Here is a 21,889-nt window from a genome sequence, read left to right as displayed (position 1 = left end):
AAAGTCATGATTTTTTTGTTCATGCTTGAAATAAGAAATTATTACTTTGAAAAAGCAGTTTTATACTTGTGAGTGTTGATAACACAGCTTTGCAACAGTTGATATTCTAGTTTCAAGCCTGTTTTAGTCAATATTAGAGATGTCCGATAATATCGGCCTGCCGATATTATCGGCCGATAAAGGCTTTAAAATGTAATATCGGAAATTATCGGTATCGTTTTTTTTATTATCAGTATCGTTTTTTAAATTTATTTTTTATTTTTTATTTTTTTATTAAATCAACATAAAAAACATAAGATACACTTTTTACAATTAGTGCACCAACCCAAAAAAACTCCCTCCCCCATTTCTGCTATTAATATTCTGGTTCCTACATTATATATCAATATATATCAATACAGTCTGCAAGGGATACAGTCCGTAAGCACACATGATTGTGCGTGCTGCTGGTCCACTAATAGTACTAACCTTTAACAGTTCATTTTACTCATTTTCATTAATTACTAGTTTCTATGTAACTGTTTTTGTATTGTTTTACTTTCTTTTTTATTCAAGAAAATGTTTTTAATTTATTTATCTTTTATTTTATTTATTTTTTTAAAAAGGACCTTATCTTTACCATACCTGGTTGTCCAAATTAGGCATAATAATGTGTTAATTCCACGACTGTATATATCGGTTGATATTGGTATCGGTTGATATCGGTATCGGTAATTAAGATTTGGACAATATCGGAATATCAGATATCGGCAAAAAGCCATTATCGGACATCCCTAGTCCAGTGTTTTTCAACCTTTTTTGAGCCAAGGCACATTTTTTGCGTTGAACAAATCCGGAGGCACACCACCAGCAAAAATCATAAACTCAGTTGACGGTTAAAAGTCATTGTCACAATTGTTGGATATGACTTTAAAGCATAACCAAGCATGCATCACTATAGCTCTTGTCTCAAAGTAGGTGTACTGTCACCGCCTGTCACATCACACCCTGACTTATTTAGAGTGTTGTGCTGTTTTCCTGTGTGTAGTGTTTTAGTTCTTGTCTTGCGCTCCTATTTTGGTGGCTTTTTCTCTTTTGTTGGAATTTTCCTGTAGCAGTTTCATGTCTTATATTTCCCGCATCTACTTTGTTTTAGCAATCAAGAATATTTCAGTTGTTTTTATTCTTCTTTGTGGGGACATTGTTGATTGTCATGTCATGTTCGGATGTACATTGTGGACGCCGTCTTTGCTCCACAGTAAGTCTTTGCTGTCGTCCAGCATTCTGTTTTTGTTTACTTTGTAGCCAGATCAGTTTTACTTTTGTTCTGCATAGCCTTCCCTAAGCTTCAATGCCTTTTCTTAGGGGCACTCACCTTTTTTTTATTTTTGGTATAAGCATTAGACACCTTTTTACCTGCATTTACAAAGCAATTAGCTACCGGCTGCCACCTACTGATATAGAAGAGTATTACACGGTTACTCTACCAAGCTCTAGGCAGCACCGACACTCAACAACAACACATCATTTGCAGACCAAAATTACTGGTTTGCAAAAAAAAATTTCAACCCAAATATGTCAAATTAGATAATCTCCCACGGCACACCAGACTGTATCTCACGGCACACTAGTGTGCCGCGGCACAGCGGTTGAAAAACACTATAGGTCATAAAATCTCAGCAACAAGCTGTAATATCTTACTGAGATCATTTAGGACCAAAACACTTAAAACAAGTAAAACACTCTAACATAAAATCTGCTTAGTGAGAAGAATGATCTTATCAGACAGAAAATAAGCAAATATCACCCTTATTTGAGATATTTAATCCTACTTAGATTTCAGTTTCTGCAGTGTGCTCTAAGAATACGATGACCTGGATGAACAACACAAGTGATCGTTTACCACTGCAGGCAGAGTAGACCAACCAGGTGCTAGAACTCGTTTTATTTGTATTTGATTGTTTTTCTAACTGTTTTATCTCCTACCTCAATTATGTGAACTGATTTGATGTGGATGCTGGTTGACCTTCATTAAACTTCTTATTGTCCACTGGTCTTTTCGGGGTCATGGAGTTCATGTGGCAAATGTTTTGCTAGTGTTTATCTTCTTAAAAACACAAAGGACACAGCGGGTCTCACTGTGGTTAATTACGAGTGATGCCAGGATACTGTAGCATGGGGCGAATAACAAGCCAGGCCTCAGGGGAACACAAGGCAACAACTAATTACGAGCCAGTGGTCACAGCGAGGTGGCCTAAGGGGACGCTGTTTCTGACAAACAAACTGATGCTGATGACAATAATTATGTTTGTTAATATAGCACTTATTAAACACAACAACTCCAGTCCGCCGTCAACATGAGAAACTTTAACATGTTGTGTATTTCATCATCATTCTGTTTTAAGGGCCGTGATTTCAAGCTAAAAACTGCATAAATGTAAACGTTAGATGAATATCATGTCGTTGTGGCCAGCAAAGCTCAGCCAGAGAGAATCGACACAGATTTAAAAAATGTACAATGATAGCTATCAATAGTATATCCAGATACTAGTCGGACTGTGCGGCATTTATGTGTGTGCATCACACGGGTTCAGCTCTAGGTCAACAAAACACTAAAAGGCGCATTGTATAATTTACCAAGGGAAATGTACGAAGACCAGTTTTAGTATTAGTCCAAGCACCAATCCCTGCGGGACGCCATGAATGACTTTTACGCGCACAGATCCTTTATTTGCATTATTTGCAAATTATAAGTCAGTGGTTCTTAACCTGGGTTCGAACGAACTCTAGGGGTTCGGTGAGTCGGATTCAGGGGTTCGGCGGAGGTCAAAACACACCCGACTCATCGTGTAAATACAAACTTCTACCTATCGGCGTATTACGGATACGGCAACAGCTGACTGGTTTGCAGGTGTGTAATTTGTTGTGAGTTTATGCACTGTGTTGGTTTTGTTGTTTGAACAAGGTGATGTTCATGCATGGTTCATTTTGTGCACCAGTAAAAAAAACAGGGTAGCACTTTAGTATGGGGAACATATTCACCATTAATTAGTTGCTTATTAACATGCAAATTAGTAACATATTGGCTCTTAACTAGACATTATTAAGTGATTATTAATGCCTTATTCGGCATGGCCTTATTATAACCCTAACCCTAACCAAATAACTCTAAATTAAGTCTTTATTACTTAGAATATGTTCCCTTAGTGTCCAAAAAACTCTGAATTAAGTCTTTGTTACTTAGAATATGTTCCCCATACTAAAGTGTTACCAAAATCATATAACTTTGTCTTGACTTGAATTTGAAAAAAACTAACATTTTATTTTTCACGAAAGATGTCATGTCTGTGTGATCATGTTTTGTTTTAGTCATGTTCGGTTTTGTTTTTGGACTTTTTGTGCACTTTTTTTTTGTTTTGTCACCATAGCAACCATTAGTTTTCACCTGTCACGTCACGCACATGTTTCACGTTTTGAGTCACGCACCTGCTTTCACTAATCATGTCTATAGTATTTAAGTTCATTGTTTTCAGTTTGTCGTGCTGACGACATCCCGCATTTATGCTTCTGCACACTCTCCACACACCCTTAAGACCCTTGCTGCTCTTTTTTTCATGCCGGTTCCATGCCAAGTAAGTTTTTGTTTATTAAGCCACAGTTAGTTCATAGTTTCTGCCTTTGTGCAAGTATTTGTTTTCATAGCCAAGTCGTTTCTCCGCCACTGTGCGCGCTTTTCGTTTTTTTGTAGTTATAGTGTTTAAATAAATCATGTATTCACCTTCACGCCACATCTGGCCCAAATCACTTGCACCTCGGGAGAACAAACCACGCCACAGTCCTAGTCATGACAAAAGAAGGGTTCGGTGAATGCGTATATTAAACTGGTGGGGTTCGGTACCGCCAACAAGGTTAAGAACCACTGCTATAAGTGTAACGAACACCGGCGAGCTTAGCTGTGTGCGACGTTAAGTGAACCTGTGTTGGCATTAATTTTTTTCACAAAACATCTTGATCGTTAAATGTGTTATTGCTCTGTGTGTCCGGTAGTGCGCACACCAAGGTTTCTGGGTTGGTAGAGTGGCCGTGCCAGCAACTTGAGGGTTTCAGGTTCGATCCCCGCTTCCGCCATCCCAGTCACTGCCGTTGTGTCCTTGGGCAAGACACTTTACTCACCTGCTCCCAGTGCCACCCACACTGGTTTGAATGTAACTTAGATATTGGGTTTCACTATGTAAAAGCGCTTTGAGTCACTAGAGAAAAGTGCTATATAAATATAATTCACTTCACTTCACTGGACTATTTTCTGTTGCTCAAGAGAGCCATCCCAGCAGGCACAAGACATTGAAACAACGTTGAGAACCTGATGAATTAGGTCCTAATGTTGAGCAACTTGAAAATAATGTTGAAACATGCTTTTTGACAACGTTTAATCAATGTCAGGTTCTGACGTTGATTTGACCATTGAAATTTGGTCATTTCAACCTAAACTCCACAACACAAATACAACGTTGAAACAACATGCTTTTGTCAACGTTTATTCAATGTCAGGTTGTGACGTTGATTTCACCATTGAAAGTTGGTCATTTTCCAACCGATATTCTACAACACAAATACAACGTTGAAACAACATGCTTTTTGACAACGTTTATTCAATGTCAGGTTGTGACGTTGATTTGACCATCAAAATTTGGTAATATCCCAACCTATACTCCACAACATAAATACAATGTTGAAACATGCTTTTGACAACATTTATTCAATGTCAGTTTGTGACATTGATTTGACCATCAAAATTTGGTCATATCCCAACCTATACTCCACAACACAAATACAACATTGAAACAACATGCTTTTGACGACGTTTATTCCATGTCTGGTTGTAATATTGATTTGACCATTGAAATGTTATAATTTCTCAACCAATATTCTGCAACACAAATACAACGTTGAAACAACATGCTTTTGTCAACATTTATTCAATGTCAGGTTGGGATGTTGATTTGACCATTGAAAGTTGGTCATTTTCCAACCAATATTCTACAACACAAATACAATGTTGAAACAACATGCTTTTTGACAACGTTTATTCAATGTCAGGTTGTGACGTTGATTTGACCATCAAAATTTGGTCATATCCCAACGTATACTCCACAACACAAATGCAACGTTGAAACAACATGCTTTTGACAACGTTTATTCAATGTCAGTTTGTGACATTGATTTGACCATCAAAATTTGGTCATATCCCAACCTATACTCCACAACACAAATACAACATTGAAACAACATGCTTTTGACAACGTTTATTCATTGTCAGGTTGTAATATTGATTTCACCATTGAAATTTTATAATTTCTCAACCAATATTCTGCAACACAAATACAATGTTGAAACAACATGCTTTTGTCAACATTTATTCAATGTCAGGTTGTGACGTTGATTTGACCATCAAAATTTGGTCATATCCCAACCTATACTCCACAACACAAATGCAACGTTGAAACAACATGCTTTTGACAACGTTTATTCAATGTCAGGTTCTGACGTTGATTTGACCATTGAAATTTGGTCATATCCCAACATATACTCCGCAACACAAATACAGCGTTGAAACAACATGCTTTTGACAACGTTTATTCAATGTCAGGTTGTAATATTGATTTCACCATTGAAATGTTATAATTTCTCAACCAATATTCTGCAACACAAATACAACGTTGAAACGACATGCTTTTGTCAACATTTATTCAATGTCAGGTTGGGATGTTGATTTGACCATTGAAAGTTGGTCATTTTCCAACCAATATTCTACAACACAAATACAACGTTGAAACAACATGCTTTTTGACAACGTTTATTCAATGTCAGGTTGTGACGTTGATTTGAACATTGGAATCTGGTCATTTCCCAACCAACAACGTGGATCCAATGTTAGAAACCAACGTTGTCTCAATTTACAAATACAACTATTTTGCAACGTTGTTTCAAAGTCAGTTTTAAAGGAAATGTACGCGTAATCATTGTTGTATCAATGTCTTGAACCTGCTGGGATACACTAACTACCATAGCTTACTTTCACACTGCATGAGACAGTTACAGCACCCTTTTCTTCAAATGGTTTCTCCGATTTTTCACTTTCAAGATGATCTTCATGAAGTGGAAACTGCTTTACACACTAAGAGTCGCACTGGACAGTGGGGTGACAGCTCTTAGGCTACTGACTAGCAGTGCTCAACAAGCTCAACTCAATCAGGTGGGAAGTGCGGGAGCGCAACCGAGCCCGAGGCAAAATGCCGAGCTGGTCAGCATGTTGCATAAGAAGCCCAACAAACAGGATTTAAACTAATTACATGCAGTTCCTTGAATGCCAATGATATGTTTTAATCACTGTATCAGAATGTGACAAGTTTTTTTATTGATTTTTTATTTTCCACTTTAAAGTTAAAGTTAAAGTTAAAGTACCAATGATTGTCACACACACACTAGGTGTGGCAAAATTATTCTCTGCATTTGACCCATCACCCTTGATCACCCCCTGGGAGGTGAGGGGAGCAGTGGGCAGCAGCGGTGGCCGCGCCCAGGAATCATTTTGGTGATTTAACCCCCAATTCCAACCCTTGATGCTGAGTGCCAAGCAGGGAGGTAATGGGTCCCATTTTTATAGTCTTTGGTATGACTCGGCCGGGGTTTGAACTCACAACCTACCGATCTCAGGACGGACACTCTAACCACTAGGCCACTGAGTAGGTTTAGCGGTGAAGGTGGAACCGTAATCTGTCGGTTCATCTGACACCATCGCCAAACAAGCTGATCTGAACTCAACTTCCAAAAAAAATATGAATGAAAAAAGGCTGCACTAAGTGCCAGAGGTGGGTAAAGTAGCAAGATTGAAACTGAAGGTGACAAAGTAAAAGTAGAGGTTTTTCTTTACAAAAAAAACTGAAGTACTGTAAATGTCAAGGAGTAAGTGTAACTTGTTACTACCCACCTCTGCGAAGAACTAAGGCTATTTGTCCTATTCTGATTTTTTTTGCTCAAATCCGATACTATGTAGTCCTTTACGATACCAAAAAAAGATGACTTCTGTTTGTATATCAGGGGTCTTCAACGTTTTCCAGGCCAAGGACCCCCACACTGTTGGAGGGAAGGAAATTATGATTATATTTGAGTTTAAACTCATCCTAAAGGGACCTTGTTATTGTACAATACTAACAATATTGCATACTTGCGAATCCTCCCAAATTTTCCGGGAGACTCCTGAAATTCAGTGCCTCTCCCGAAAACCTCCCGGGACAAATATTCTCCCGAAAATCTCCCGAGTGGACCTGAGTGAGGATAGCCTTTTTTCACTATGACAACAAGGTGACAAGAACTAAATCATCCAGACTAGAGACAAATTGTAATATTATGTTTATCTTACCTAAAAATAAATATATTTATTAATAAAAAAAAATAAAAAAAATTACTATATTTTGCTAAAAACATCAAAATTAATTATATTTTTTTTGTATTTTTTCTGACTCCTTATTACATCCAGCCATAGAATTAAAATAAACATATTTGAAATAATTAATTTTATATTATCATAATAATTCATTTAAAATGACCATATTTAATTATTAAAATAATTGCTTGTTTATCAACAACTTTAGCATTTTATTCATTACATTTTGAAGCTCTCAGAAGCCAAGTTATGTTATATTACTTAAGATTTATTTATGCAAGTTTGAAGTATCAATTATCCAAACACAGTTTTGTTTGCATATTTTCAGGATGTAGATATATATATATATATATATATATATATATATATATATATATATATATATATATATATATATATATATATATATATATATGTATGAAATACTTGACTTGGTGAATTCTAGCTGTCAATATACTCCCCCCCCTCTTAACCACGCCCCAACCCATCCCGACCACGCCCCCCACCCTTCACCCCTCCCACCTCCCGAAATCGGAGCTCTCAAGGTTGGCAAGTATGCAATATTGGTTAGTAGTTAGTTGCAAATTGCTAGCTGACAACTAGCGCACTGATCGCTAGCTAGCAACTGGAGCGCTAATTGCTAGGTGGCAACTAGAGTGCTAATCGCTAGCTGACAAATAGAGCGATAATTGTTAGCAGCACCTACAGCGCTAAATGCGTACTTGAATATAATAATATAATTATTTATTAACAAGAATATTTAATATTTAATGTAAATATAATAGTATTTTTTTATTGATGTTGTACGGTGGGTCTGGATTAGTTTTTGCATCACCCCACCAAGAATGGCATTTCCTTGATGCGAAGACCATCTGTGTAAATGTGATCACAGGTCACTCTGAGACAGCACACAGAGTTGTCATAAATAATCATGAACAACAAATTAAGTTAGTGTCGTGATTGCAATATCAAATGTGTTTAGATGCTTATTTAATTACATTACACATATATTTAATATCAAAAGTGCACTAACTTCAGAACTGATTTAATTTATTAATATAGGTATGTAATATAATATGTACTGTATATATGTACAGATATACTGTGTATGTATAGACTATTTGTGTATATATATTGTTACTTTACATGCAGTCAGCTTTTGGCCTACGGACAAATTTTGTTTGCCAAATGTGGCCTGCGAGTCAAAAGGTTTGGACACTAGCTGTCCGATATTCATCCAATCATATCCAAAACCCCATGCATTACCTCAACAAGACATACAGTGTCATGGTTCCCTGGTGGAGTTTCAAAAAAACTCATGTGTGGAGTTAATCTTCTGGATATCCCCTTTGTTCCGTGGGTGACACTACCAGACACAATGATTGACAAGATAGCAGAAATCATTTATGTTGAAACAAATTATTAATGTAAATATTCTTTATTTTTGGACTTTATTATTTTTCATTTTGTTTAACGGTTTAATAAGGTCTCCATTAAAAAAAAACTGAATCTTCTATCCATTATCTGTTTGGCAAAACAGGCGTCAAGGCAAACAACAAATATTTTATCTTTCATTATTGCACCATCTAGTGGTCAACCATCATTAATGCATTTGCACCAACTTGAAAGTGGCCACTTTGTACACATTTAAACATCCAGTCTTGTGTGTGAAAATAATACTGTTTTATTTGTGTTGTTTTTGTGTTTTATTTGTGTTGTTTTTGCAAACAACACTTGTATTATAACGTAGTCAGAATATGAGTTTTAATAATCATGCTAAAAGTCACTAAAATATGATTATGAATATATTGTGTCAAGTTTCCCTTTACGCTGATTCGTGTATGCGTATATCATTGGTGGACAATAATTATACCAGGGGTCGGCAACCCGCGGCTCTAGAGCCGCATGCAGCTCTTTAGCGCCGCCCTAGTGGCTCTCTGGAGCTTTTTAAAAAATGTATGAAAAATGGAAAAAGATGAGGGGAAAAATATCTATTTTTTTGTTTTAATATGGTTTCTGTAGGAGGACAAACATGACACAACCCTCCCTAATTGTTACAAAGCACACTGTTTATATTAAACATGCTTCACTGATTCGAGTATTTGGCGAGCGCCGTTTTGTCCTACTAATTTTGGCGGTCCTTGAACTCACCGTAGTTTGTTTACATGTATAACTTTCTCCGACTTTATAGGACGTGTTTTATGCCACTTCTTTTTCTGTCTCATTTTGTCCACCAAACTTTCCACAGAGGTGAGTTTTGTTGATGTTATTGACTTGTGTGGAGTGCTAATCAGACATATTTGGTCACTGCATGACTGCAAGCTAATCGATGCTAACATGCTATTTAGGCTAGCTATATGTACATATTGCATCATTATGCCTCATTTGTAGCTATATTTGAGCTCATTTAGTTTCCTTTAAGTCCTCTTAATTCAATGTATATCTCATGACACACTATCTGTATGTAATATGGCTTTTAATTTTTTGCGGCTCCAGACAGATTTGTTTTTGTATTTTTGGTCCAATATGGCTCTTTCAACATTTTGGGTTGCCGACCCCTGCATTATACCGACGTGAAGTTAATTTCAAGTTGGATATTCAACAGACATTCAACATCCAGCCAAGCCGGCGGTTTGCGGACGTTTTGTACCCGGCATTGGAAGCTCATGCCTCGGGTGTCAGCCCGTGCAGACCCGTATGACTAAGGGACCGTCAATAAATTACTTTGTCCATGGCTCATGGAGGAAATTTCAATCGTCACTTAACTTTTTAGTTACGTGACCTAAAAACCCCAAACCACTTTCATAGTGTTTTGTTCATCTTTAATATACTTGGCTCACGTGTTGTTGTTGGATTTTTTTTACAGATTTTTCGTTTTTTTTTCATTTATTTTTAATTTTAGCACATTTCAATCGCCCATAGCTTTTTAGTCACGTGACCTATAAATCCCAAACCACTTTCACATGGCTGTCTGGATATCGAGGACGTGACTATCCGTCTGTGTGTAGCTGATTTTGAGCTTCTAATCCTGGGGACGGTTCGCCAAACAGTCGGTGTTATTCGAGGTCCGAAATTCGGACCTCGAATAACACCGACTGTTTGGTGAACCGTTCAACAGACATTCGGACTCCGAATGTCTGTTGAATCTCCAAGCTGAAACTAACTCGGTTATAATTGTTATTATTAGTGCATCTACTGGGGCTTAAGTCTTCCCTGTCTATAAAAACTAGTGGGACCTGTTTCAAACTTTAATGTGGCCTAATGACGCCATTCAAATTAGGCTTGATCATATATGCAGTACTCCCGCCGGTCCACAGGGGGCATTAGCGGAGCATATGCGTCGCAATGAAGCAGCAGTGGGGTGAGTAGAAGAATACTACTCACATTTATAAGTAGATATAATTTGTGCATAAAGATATTTGTTTTGTTTTGTCGTGGAATTGCTGACTTTGTGATGTCTTTTGTGTTCGTGGTCGTGTTATTTGTCTGCGAGTGACGATCAAGCCTCGTTTAATACATGTAGTGCTAAATTCCGCCAGTAGAGGGCGACAACGCTAATAGTGATAGTCCCAGACAATGTTTGACGTGTGACTGTTGTGTAATTTCTAAATGTGTAAACATTTCAGAATCAGAATCAGAAATACTTTATTAATCCCTGAGGGGAAATTAAAATTGTCAGCACAATCCCATTCAAGAGTAGTTTATTGTGTGAATATATGAACACTCAACCTTTTATTATGTAAAATACACAATGGACATTATTTGTGTAAAAAACACAAAAGATGTATATTTTTTAGTCTTGCAAACATAAATGAAGAAAAAAGTGTAGAGATATAAAACTAAGGAAGGGAAATGATTTAAGAAGGAACATCAGTCCTCAACAAAAACTGGAGCTTATTTTTCTTCATGCTGTTAACTAGCTGCACACGCTGGAAACGAGTAGCGAGGGCAGAATAATGACTTTATTGACAGCGCAGTGTGAAAGTTTTACTTTGCAATTAAGTAAACACTGTCTCAAAGTAATTTAACCTACGGAGACACTTTATGACGAAATATGCCCATTTTCGATGTCAGGCCCTTATTGGGCTGTTGAAACTGCGGCCCTTTTCATGATGTAGTTGAATAGCCCTGGTTTAAACATTATTGATGAAACTAATACATGAACATGTAAATATTGTGGGCTTTCTGATTATTGAGCGCGCCATCTACTGGGCTTCCATGTTATCATGTTGGGCAGTAAATAATAATAAATACAGAAAGTCAATCCTAACATCGATAAGGTCGATCCCACTCGTGGTATCAGTATCGAATTGAGACTAGAGTGATGAGATCGATCTTTTTTAGGTCACTTCTATATTTATCATCACAAATAATCTGTGTCTTTTCAATGCTCATATTTTTGCATCAATGATTTTGTTATATATTTATATATTATGAATAAAAATGAATATGTTCTTGGGCACAGCAGGGCATTTCATGCAAAAAGCTAAAGAATTGTAGTTTTTCAATTTTGTTTTGTTGTCTTTGCACTAGTGACTTTACTTTGCTCCAACAATTGTACGTAATAAAAGTGAGACCACGATTCAATTTGATTTCAGTCCTTTGGGTGACCATTAAATTCATAATAGATACTTAATGCAAGATGATTCTTGAGTCAAACTGATTCCGAGATATTATTCGAGATATCAAATTATAATAAAACTCCTGTGCAAATAAGCGACCTAAAAACTGTTAAAAAAAAAAAAAACTGTTAAAAAAAAATCGATTTTAAAAGTCATCAGTTGATTCAGAATCAGAATTAATATCAATCACGATTTGGATGTAAATAAAAGAAATTCCAGCACCCCTAATAATTGTATTATTTATTGATTTCGGTTTTATTACATTGTTTATATATTTTAATTCTTAAAAATACCTTACTGTGTTTTATTCCGATTATAACCACAATTATTAACAAATGATTGTCAAAATCATTCCATGACCATTATAAAAATCAAATAAGAAGTATATCGGTATCAGAAATGACGGGCCTGTATTTTTCTTGGTATTGGATTGGTACCATAATCTGCAGTATCGTCCAACTGTGGCGTTAGATTTAAGTGACAAGACCTCCCGGCGTGCACAATAAGATTGTTTTTTTTTTTTTTCAAGGTTGTCTTTTTGCTCTTATCGCTAACACATGTTTGATAACGTCGCCGTGCATTGAGCAACAACAAAAAACGGATTAAATATTCTGATTAATTTAACAGGAATAAGTTGCAAAGTAATGAGCTCCAAAAACCCTGCTAATACCTAACAAACGGACCTATATTGGATTGGTTTCAGCATTTTAATCAGCAAAAATAGATTTTATGAGGAGCATGGCTGTCATTTGGCCACTAGGGGACCCCAAAACACTGCTACTAAATGACATACTGTATATTACTTTTTGCACTGGGGATAGGTTAATAGGCAACACTATATTGGCCCTAGTGTGTGAATGTGAGTGTGAATGTTGTCTGTCTATCTGTGTTGGCCCTGTGATGAGATGGTGACTTGTCCAGGGTGTACCCCGCCTTCCGCCCGATTGTAGCTGAGATAGGCTCCAGCGACCCCGAAGGAAATAAGCGGTAGAAAATGGATGGATGCATGGATGGACTTGATATCATTATTATTATGTTGTCTACCTTGTACTTTTGTGTCATTGCCTGAAATAAATGAGGATTGATTAATCAGTCATTAACTGATCAAATAGTTAATCAATGTGTCTTTATGGTTTTTGACGTAAGTTTGTTTTGAACATGAACCCAATACGATACATCAGTTATAGTTACAGCATGTCCAAATAAACAAGAAGCGGAGTTTTTTAAATCCTACTTCTTTTCCATTTCTTAGCAATTACAAACATTTGTGCACTTCCTTCTCAAATTGTACACAATTTAAATTCATAGATAATAGATACTAAAGTTGTGATTTTAGGATATAAATGTATGCACTACATTCTATCTATAAATTAATCCAGGGGTCGGGAACCTTTTTGGCTGAGAGCCATGAAAGCCAAATATTTTAAAATGTATTTCCGTGAGAGCCATATAGTATTTTTTTAACACTGAATACAACTAAATGTGTGCATTTTTAAGTAAGACCAACATTTTTTGAGTATAATAAGTCTCTTATTCTTTTTAATAACATTGTACCAATAATAAATAAAATACTTCTTACCATTAATGAACAGGTGCGGAAGAAAACGGATTGATGGATTAAAATGCATGAGAATGTTTTATATTCTGAACATTATTTTTAACACTGATTACCAGCGGAATTATTCATTACTTATCGTGTTAAGCAATGTCGGCTAATATTTATCTGAGAGCCAGATGCAGACATCAAAAGAGCCACATCTGGCTCTAGAGCCATAGGTTCCCTACCCCTGAATTAATCTATGGTCTGTTGCTTATTATGGTTCAAGGGGTTGTGAGAATGATCTATTTTTAAGTGTTCTTTTTTAATCCATAGTCATGTTTGAAGTAGCTAGTATTTTTTCCATGTAGTGTGTCTTCTCGTGACCTCCTTGCTTTTATCTTATGTCCGCTAGTAAACTCTTTGTTTTGTCTTAAGGGCTCCTGTTTGTTGGCTCACAGAGCTGTTTTGGCCAGTTCCTTATCTGTTTTAAAGATGCAGCTGCGCTCCTTTCTGGGCGAGAGCGGCTGTTTTCGCTCTACATACGCCAAATCTTTTTGTTTGGATTTAGACCTCTTCTTGCTGATGCTATTGTCGCATTGTAAGGGCTGATCTCCGAAAGCTTTAGTAAAACTTGGCCAAGTACCATTCTGTCTCTGGGGTCCTCTTTACTCAACATGTATGTCATCCAAAAGAACTTGGGATGGACCAGTGTGTTTTATTCCCTGAGAGGAAGACTGGTCACGCGCAACAGGGTCAATATTGAAGTCCCCACATAAGAAAATTACTTTTTGACTAATTTCAGTAAAAGTTGCTTTAATCCAGTCCCCAAATGTTACAACACTTGACTGAGGTGCTCTCTATATACGGCTGATCACTACAAGTTTGCTCTTTTCATGACATATTTAAATAGTTACACATTTTGAAATGTTATCAATAGCAAAGGCCATCTGATTATGCAATGCATTGTGGGGGCTGGGTGGACCTGAGATCGGTAGGTCGTGAGTTCAAATCCCGGCTGAGTCATACCAAAGACTATAAAAATGGGACCCATTACCTCCCTGCTTGGCACTCAGCATCAAGGGTTGGAATTGGGGGTTAAATCACCAAAATGATTCCCGAGCGCGGCCACCGCTGCTGCTCACTGCTCCCCTCACCTCCCAGGGGGTGGAACAAGGGGATGGGTCAAATGCAGAGAGTAAGTTCACCACACCTAGTGTGTGTGTGACTATGAGTGGTACTTTTACTTAACAAACTCGTTGGATAAAGTTTTTGTTTACAATATGAAAGCGAACAACAAACTGGATAAAAATGGACCTTACGAAATGAAAAAAAACAAGGGACCATGCAGACAAAATACGCTATCCAAAGGCTTGCAACCTATGAAAAATAATTTTAAAAAATGGTGGAATTGACTCATATGACCTATGGACGAGAAATTTAAATCAAGTAAAAGTTGCCGCGATTGTTGAAGCCAAACTTGTCTATATTTCATCAATGGAGTCAGTGTATACAGGTGAAGACTTTCGGAATGCAAAGTCTGTTAAGGCACATTGTCCTTTGTTCAAATCGTGCATAATCTACGGTTTTCATCTCTTATGTGTCCGAGATGCATAAGGTACCTCGGCCTTGTTTCATAAGCAGGGTTCCCCGAAAAAACAAGCCCATTGTTACTTTTAAGTACTTTGATCACTGCGGTACCTCTCCGAAAATATGTTACAGGACTAAAAGCAAACAGACATTGTGCTTTTAACTGTACGTTGTTCGCTGCCTGTTCAGCGCTCAACAGGCAACAGCTAACGAAAACCGAATCAGGCGTACCAGTCTGAATACGCCGTGAAGACACCAACATGTACCAGGTGATGGCGTTAAAAGTCATGTTCGTCGTTTTGTACGGCTGATATACTCCATGCATTCGCTTCTTGTTTCTTTGCTTACAAACCGAATTCTTTAGCTTTGCTTTCGCACTGAAAAATTAGGCAAATCGCACCAAAATGTTTTTTTCCTGAAGTGATCCTGACAACCTTCACGGCAGGTATTGATCCTGTACATTTGCAACATATTTGAAACTTGTTCAAGAAAACAACAACAATAGTACAGAGTCTTGCATTCAACCCAATGTAAATATGCTAGTCCGGTGCAGTAAGACCCATACCTCACACTTTCAATCCGTATTCCTTTTTTTCATCATCGATCCATGTTTCTGAAATAGCGATCACTTCAAAGGTTTGTTGAATCGTTAAAAAAAATGCTTCATATTGTTGTAGTTTGCATAAAGGCTTCTGCTGTTTAAATGAATAGTGAACAATTTGTTGTCAGATTTTAATGTTGCTATCATATTGTTCATCCATAAAAACTAATTATGTCCATCCACCCAGCCATCCATCTTCTTCCGCTTATCCGAGTTCGGGTCGCGGGGGCAAAGAGAAGCCCAGACATCCCTATCCCCAGACACTTCGCCAAGCTCCTCCTGGGGGATCCTGACACGTTCTTAGGCCAGCCGGGAGATAGTCTCCCCAAAGTGTCTTGGGTCTTTTATGTTAAAATACTGAACAGATGTTTACCTTATCCCAATAAACATCTGTTCAGTATTTCAACATAAAAGTGTTTGATTGTGAGGCATTAAAAGCCACAAAATGCAACGGGTCCATCAGACCCACAGATGCTGGCTGAGTAACAACAATATGAACGTTGCATGGAAAATTTCTCTGCCAGTTTCTGCATCCCACAGGGATTCTTCTTTTGTGTTTCTGCACCTGCCGTTCCCACACAAGGTCGCAACATTGTTTGTCAACATGGTCTGCTCTCATTTTCTCGCACATTTGACCCTCTGATGTTCTGTATACCTACACTCTGTCCTCCTCCTGTCTAGGCCTTCTCTCTGTGTGTGTGTGTGTGTGTGTGTGTGTGTGTGTGTGTGTGTGTGTGTGTGTGTGTGTGTGTGTGTGTGTGTGTGTGTGTGTGTGTGTGTGTGTGTGTGTGTGTGTGTGTGTTCTGGCAATGCGTACTTATTGGGGACGTCTTTCTGTTTACAAAGTCACTTTAGGGGACGTTTGACGTTATGGGGACCAAAATAAAGGTAAACCTGTTTACAAAATCACTGTAGGGGATTTGTTTTGGGGACTTTTGCAAACTTTTCCAACTTTTCTTCCCCACTCACAGTGCAACTTTGCTGGGTGCGTTTTGGACATGTCAGGGGCACCCCCGGACTCGGGTGGAACGCGACGGGACTTGTGGGACTCGAACCTGGGTGTCATTTTTGATCATTTCCGGGACTTTTGCCAACTTTTCCAACTTTTCTTCCCCACTCACAGTGCGACTTTGCTGGGTGCGTTTTGGACATGTCGGGGGCACCCTTGGACTCGGGTGGAACGCGGCGGGACTTGTGGAACTCGAACCTGGGTGTCATTTTTGATCATTTTGTGGGCTTTAGCCTACTTCTTCAAATTTTCTCCCCCACTCACAGTGTGACTTTGCTGGGTGCGTTTTGGACATGTTGGGCACCCCTGGACTCGCGTGGCCGGCTGAAAAAGGTCCCCTGAAGGGGAATTTTCGCTCCCCCCTCCCCCTGTGACTATGCTGGGTGCGTTTTGGGCATGTTGGGCACCCCAGGACTCGCGTGGCCGGCTGCGGGACTTGTGGTACTCAAACCTGGGGGTTTTTTTTTACATGTTGGCCGCGTTAGGGGCATTTGCCCTGCTAGCCTACCAGTATAGGTGTGTGTGTGTGAGTGTGAGTGTGAGTGTGTGTGTGTGTGTGTGTGTGTGTGTGTGTGTGTGTGTGTGTGTGTGTGTGTGTGTGTGTGGTACACAGAACATAAATTTCCACATTTCTATTAGCCCCGGGTCCAGTGGACCCAGACATCTTATATGTGATAGAAATGTGTAGGGGGGGTGTATGGTCTGTGGTCATTAAATATGTATTCTGATATATGTTCTTCACAGAAAATGAGCCAAAGTCAGTGAGTCTCAATTTGAAAAATGTATTAATTGTATCATTTTTCTTTTAATAAAAAATGAAAACGGCTCCCACAGACCCGAACACCTACGTCTAGCTTGTGTGCTGTTGTGTGCTTAGCTGTTGTGTAGCTGCTAGCCCCTAGTAGCCTATAGCCCAGCACGTTTACCTTTTTATAAATGACTTGACTAAAGTAGAGGAAATTGCTTGCCCATTGAAAGACGGTATTTGCATCAGTGCAACGACGTTAGCTCGTGCTTTGTAAACACATTTTAGGCACGTCGCCCCCTGTTGGCCTTGACAAACTCGGCCTATATCACTTTTGTTTTTGTAATGAATCCCCCAAGTTTAGGATGGACAGGAAATGTATCCATGTATGTCAAAATAATAGGAACGTTATTATGATTGCCAAACTGTCTGCGTGTCTGCTTTGTTTACAAGAGGAGGGTTTGTTAACTCTGACACTTCCTTACATCCTGGTCACATGGTCTCTCACTCGCACACACACACACGCGCACACACACACACACACACACACACACACATCCTTGTTTTGCTTTACCAAAGTAATGTTTTTATAAGTTGTTAATTTCACACAATCGCCACAATAATGTTGCTAATAATGATACAGCAGCATCGTTATGACACAGGCGTCCTCTGATCAAACGCAACAAGAAGCAATCAGTCACAAATGTGTGATGTAACTCTGTGACCTTTGTCTCCAGCTGCCTCAAGGATGGATCCTGCGCTCAAGTAAGTCTTCAAGTGTAAATATTTATTTCATTCATGGTTATCCTTCTATTTCGTGCTCTTATATGCCCAGTATTATTATATACATAACATTGGTTGTATAGAATGTCGTTTTTGGTGCTGTACTTGTGAGTCAGTGCAGGGCAGGTCCATGGGTGGCAAGTTTAGACAGCATGAGGAGGAGGAGGACGTGCTTATAAAAGCAGTTCTTGTTTATATATATTGAATTAGTTACAAGGTCGGGAGTATCTTACGCTTACAATTTGACATACAGTCACTTTTTTCTGTGATGGAGCGGAAGTAGGATTTGGAGGGTTTGAGGTTATCTAATAAGAAAAGGATGGATTCATCAGAGAGTCCGGCAACGCAACGGCGGTGAGAAATGTGTTTTTCGTGCATTTTAACTTGGGCACACAATTTCAAATAAGTGTCCAATTGTTGTCATTAAGATGTATGAAATATCCTGACAAATGGAAATGTTTGTTTTTACGGCTTTTACAGCTCATTTGTCAGAATTTTACCTTAAAATCTTATGCCTTTTTTAAAAGAGCAAAATGACATGTCAGTCTGGTCTGGGAAGTATGTGTTTGTCATAGTATACATGATGAGGACTTTTGTGGCATTTCCTTTTTATTTATTTCTTTTTCTTTTTCTTTATATATATATATATATATATATATATATATATATATATATATATATATATATATATATATATATATATATATATATATATATTATTGTTTTGTTTTGTTTTCTTTTCTTTTGTGGCATTTCCTTTTTATTTATTTTTTATTCTTTTTTATATATATATATATATATATATATATATATATATTTATTTATTTTTTTAAATATATATACATATATATATATATATGTATGTGTGGGAAAAAAATCACAAGACTATTTCATCTCTACAGGCCTGTTTCATGAGGGGGGGTTCCCTCAATCATCAGGAGAAATCTCCTGATGATTGAGGGAATAGTGCGCTCTACTACGGTATCGAGCACTATTTTTTGGATAACCTTATTAAGACATATATATATATATATATATATATATATATATATATATATATATTTTTTTTTTTTTTTTTTTTTTTTTTTTTTTTTAATCAATCCAACAAAACAATACCATAATAATGCAATCCAATTCCAAAACCAAACCCAACCCAGCAACATTCAGAGTAGCAATAAACAGAGCAATTGAGAGAACTCACAAACATGACACAGAACAATCTAAAAGTAGTGAAACAAGAATTAGTATTATCAACAACAGTATCAATATTAGTAACAATTTCAACATAGCAGTGATTAAAAATCCCTCATTACAGACATTTATAAAAAAAAAAATTAAGAAAATAACTTGCATCTCATAAGCTTGACAACACACTGTGTCCAATATTTTCCACAAAGATAAAATAAGTCATATTTTTGGTTCATTTAATAGTTAAAACAAATTAGATATATATATATATATATATATATATATATATATATATATATATATATATATATATATATATATATATATATATATATATACTGTGTATGTATATATATGTATATATATATATATATATATATATATACTGTGTATGTATGTATATATATATATATATATATATATATATATATATATATATATATACTGTGTATGTATATAAGTTTAGTTTGTAAAAAAAAAAAAAAAGTAGATAAATAAATTCCTGATATATTTTCATATTTCATAAATATTTTCTTTCACCTAAAGGTGTTTTTATCCGTTAATGAATAGATCTAATTAATAAGATGTATATACGAAATACAATGTTCCACTGAAAAAGTCTATCCTTGGAAAGTTTAGACATGGTTAATTTGCAAAAGAAAACAAAGTAATATTAATAATAATAATTTGGTTGATCAACTCCTGTTATTTCCTATTTTACATGTAAATTTTCGATTTATTTTTGGAATTATTTCAGATCTTTCAATTGAAAAATATGTATTTTTTATCAGTTAAAAATAACATAATTGACTATACAAAGCAATTTATTCTTAATGTGGTTTTAAGTCAACAATATTCCATCTTTGAAAAAGCATGAATAAAATGTGTATCACAACGATCATTGAAATATCATATGTCTCATCGTGGTGGTGTTGTTTTGGTAAATTATTGTTTTTTTCCCCTGGGAGCAGGAAGGCCAAGCTGATGTTCGGCCTGAAAGGCAAAAAGAAGAAGAAGAAGGTCGACTCCGACTTGGTGCTGGCAAACAAGGCGGCAATCGGTGAGTGATGGCCTGCTTAATGCAAACATGGCAGCAGCAGCAGCCTTTGTCAAACAGTCACATGGTCGTCGTCACGGATCACTTTTGTCCGGTTCTAGTCACTCAGAACCGCTGAGTATGCTCACTTACTGGACACAACATTAGGTACACCATGTCGTATGCTGATGGCCACCTCATCAGAGAAGTTTGTTATTGTTTGGACAGACGGCGAAGCTCAGGTCTCCTCTGAAACGTCTCAGCTGCTGGAAGGAGACGACGTTGAGCACCAACAAGGAAGCTCTACTGTCAGAACCAGAATCCTGCCTAACACCAAGAGGTATTTTGGATTATATTTGTACAGTACAGTAGGTTTTACTGTAAAAATAAAAACATTAAATTAAAAATTAAAGTGGTACATTTTTTTCATGTAGAATAATGCACTGTAAAAAAAAAAATCTGTAGATTTTCTAATAAAAATACAAAAACTGGCAGCTCAGTCGCGGTACCGTTTTTCAATTTACAGTAATGCACTGTAAAAAAAAGCGATTATCGTAGATTTTACAGTATAAAGAGTTGGCAGCTTGGTTGCCAGAATTGTAAGAAATAAAAGTGGTCCCTTTATTTTAATTTACTGTAATGCACTGTAAAATAAATCTGTAAATGTTACGGTAAAAAAAATAAAAAAATAAAACTGGAATAGCCCAGTGGCCCAAATTTGACAATAAAAATACCAGTGGTACCGTTTTTCTATTTAGTGTAATGCACTGTAAAGGGGTGGGGGGAATGAAAGCCCATAGATTTTAAAGTAAAAATGTTTTATCGTCAAAATAAGGGTGATATCATAAAATCATAGATTTTACAGTAAAAATACTGGCAGCTCATTCGCCCGGATTTTACTGTAAAAATAAAAGGGGTACCATTTTTTACATTTACAATAATGCACTTTGGGGAACAAAAAGGTTTGAAAAACAAACTGGCAGCTCAGTTGCTAAAATCTGACTGTAAAAATGACTGTGGTACCATTTATGTTTTTGCAGTAATGCACTGAAAAAAATAACAAAATTATGGAATAGATTTTGTGGTAAAAATACTGGCAGCTCAGTCGGCAGAATTTCATAGTAAAAATACACGTGGCACTGTTTTGCCATTTACAGTTATGCACTGTTAAAATAATGATTGTAGATTTACAGTGAAAAGAACAAAACTAGCAGCTGAAGTGACATAATTTGACTGTAACAGTGACACCATTTTTTAATTTACTGTAATGAACCACCATGAATTTGATGGTAAAAATCTGGCAATTGAGCTGCCGTAAAATTTACAGATTTTTATTTTTTTCTTACGGTGTTGAC

At 36.9% G+C, this 21,889-nt stretch overlaps 1 protein-coding gene across 2 annotated transcripts in view; it reads left to right on the top strand.

Moving 5' to 3' along the window:
• The first annotated feature begins 9,655 nt into the window (after positions 1-9,655).
• Positions 9,656-21,889, top strand: part of fer1l6 (fer-1 like family member 6) — a 75,211-nt gene continuing 62,977 nt past the window's right edge. Inside the window, exons 1-4 of one of the 2 annotated variants that reach the window (XM_072914516.1) lie at positions 9,656-9,673; positions 18,265-18,292; positions 20,470-20,558; positions 20,763-20,874. In XM_072914516.1, the coding sequence (XP_072770617.1) occupies positions 18,276-18,292; positions 20,470-20,558; positions 20,763-20,874 (218 nt within the window). In that variant the 5' untranslated portion in view covers positions 9,656-9,673; positions 18,265-18,275. Of the gene's footprint in view, positions 9,674-18,264; positions 18,293-18,531; positions 18,665-20,469; positions 20,559-20,762; positions 20,875-21,889 lie in introns of those variants that run through there. The other variant, XM_072914517.1, reaches the window with a different exon arrangement.

Source organism: Nerophis lumbriciformis, linkage group LG13 (genome assembly GCF_033978685.3).
Source record: "Nerophis lumbriciformis linkage group LG13, RoL_Nlum_v2.1, whole genome shotgun sequence".
Lineage (NCBI taxonomy): Eukaryota > Metazoa > Chordata > Actinopteri > Syngnathiformes > Syngnathidae > Nerophis > Nerophis lumbriciformis.
This window is presented reverse-complemented; position numbering and strand designations above follow the sequence as displayed.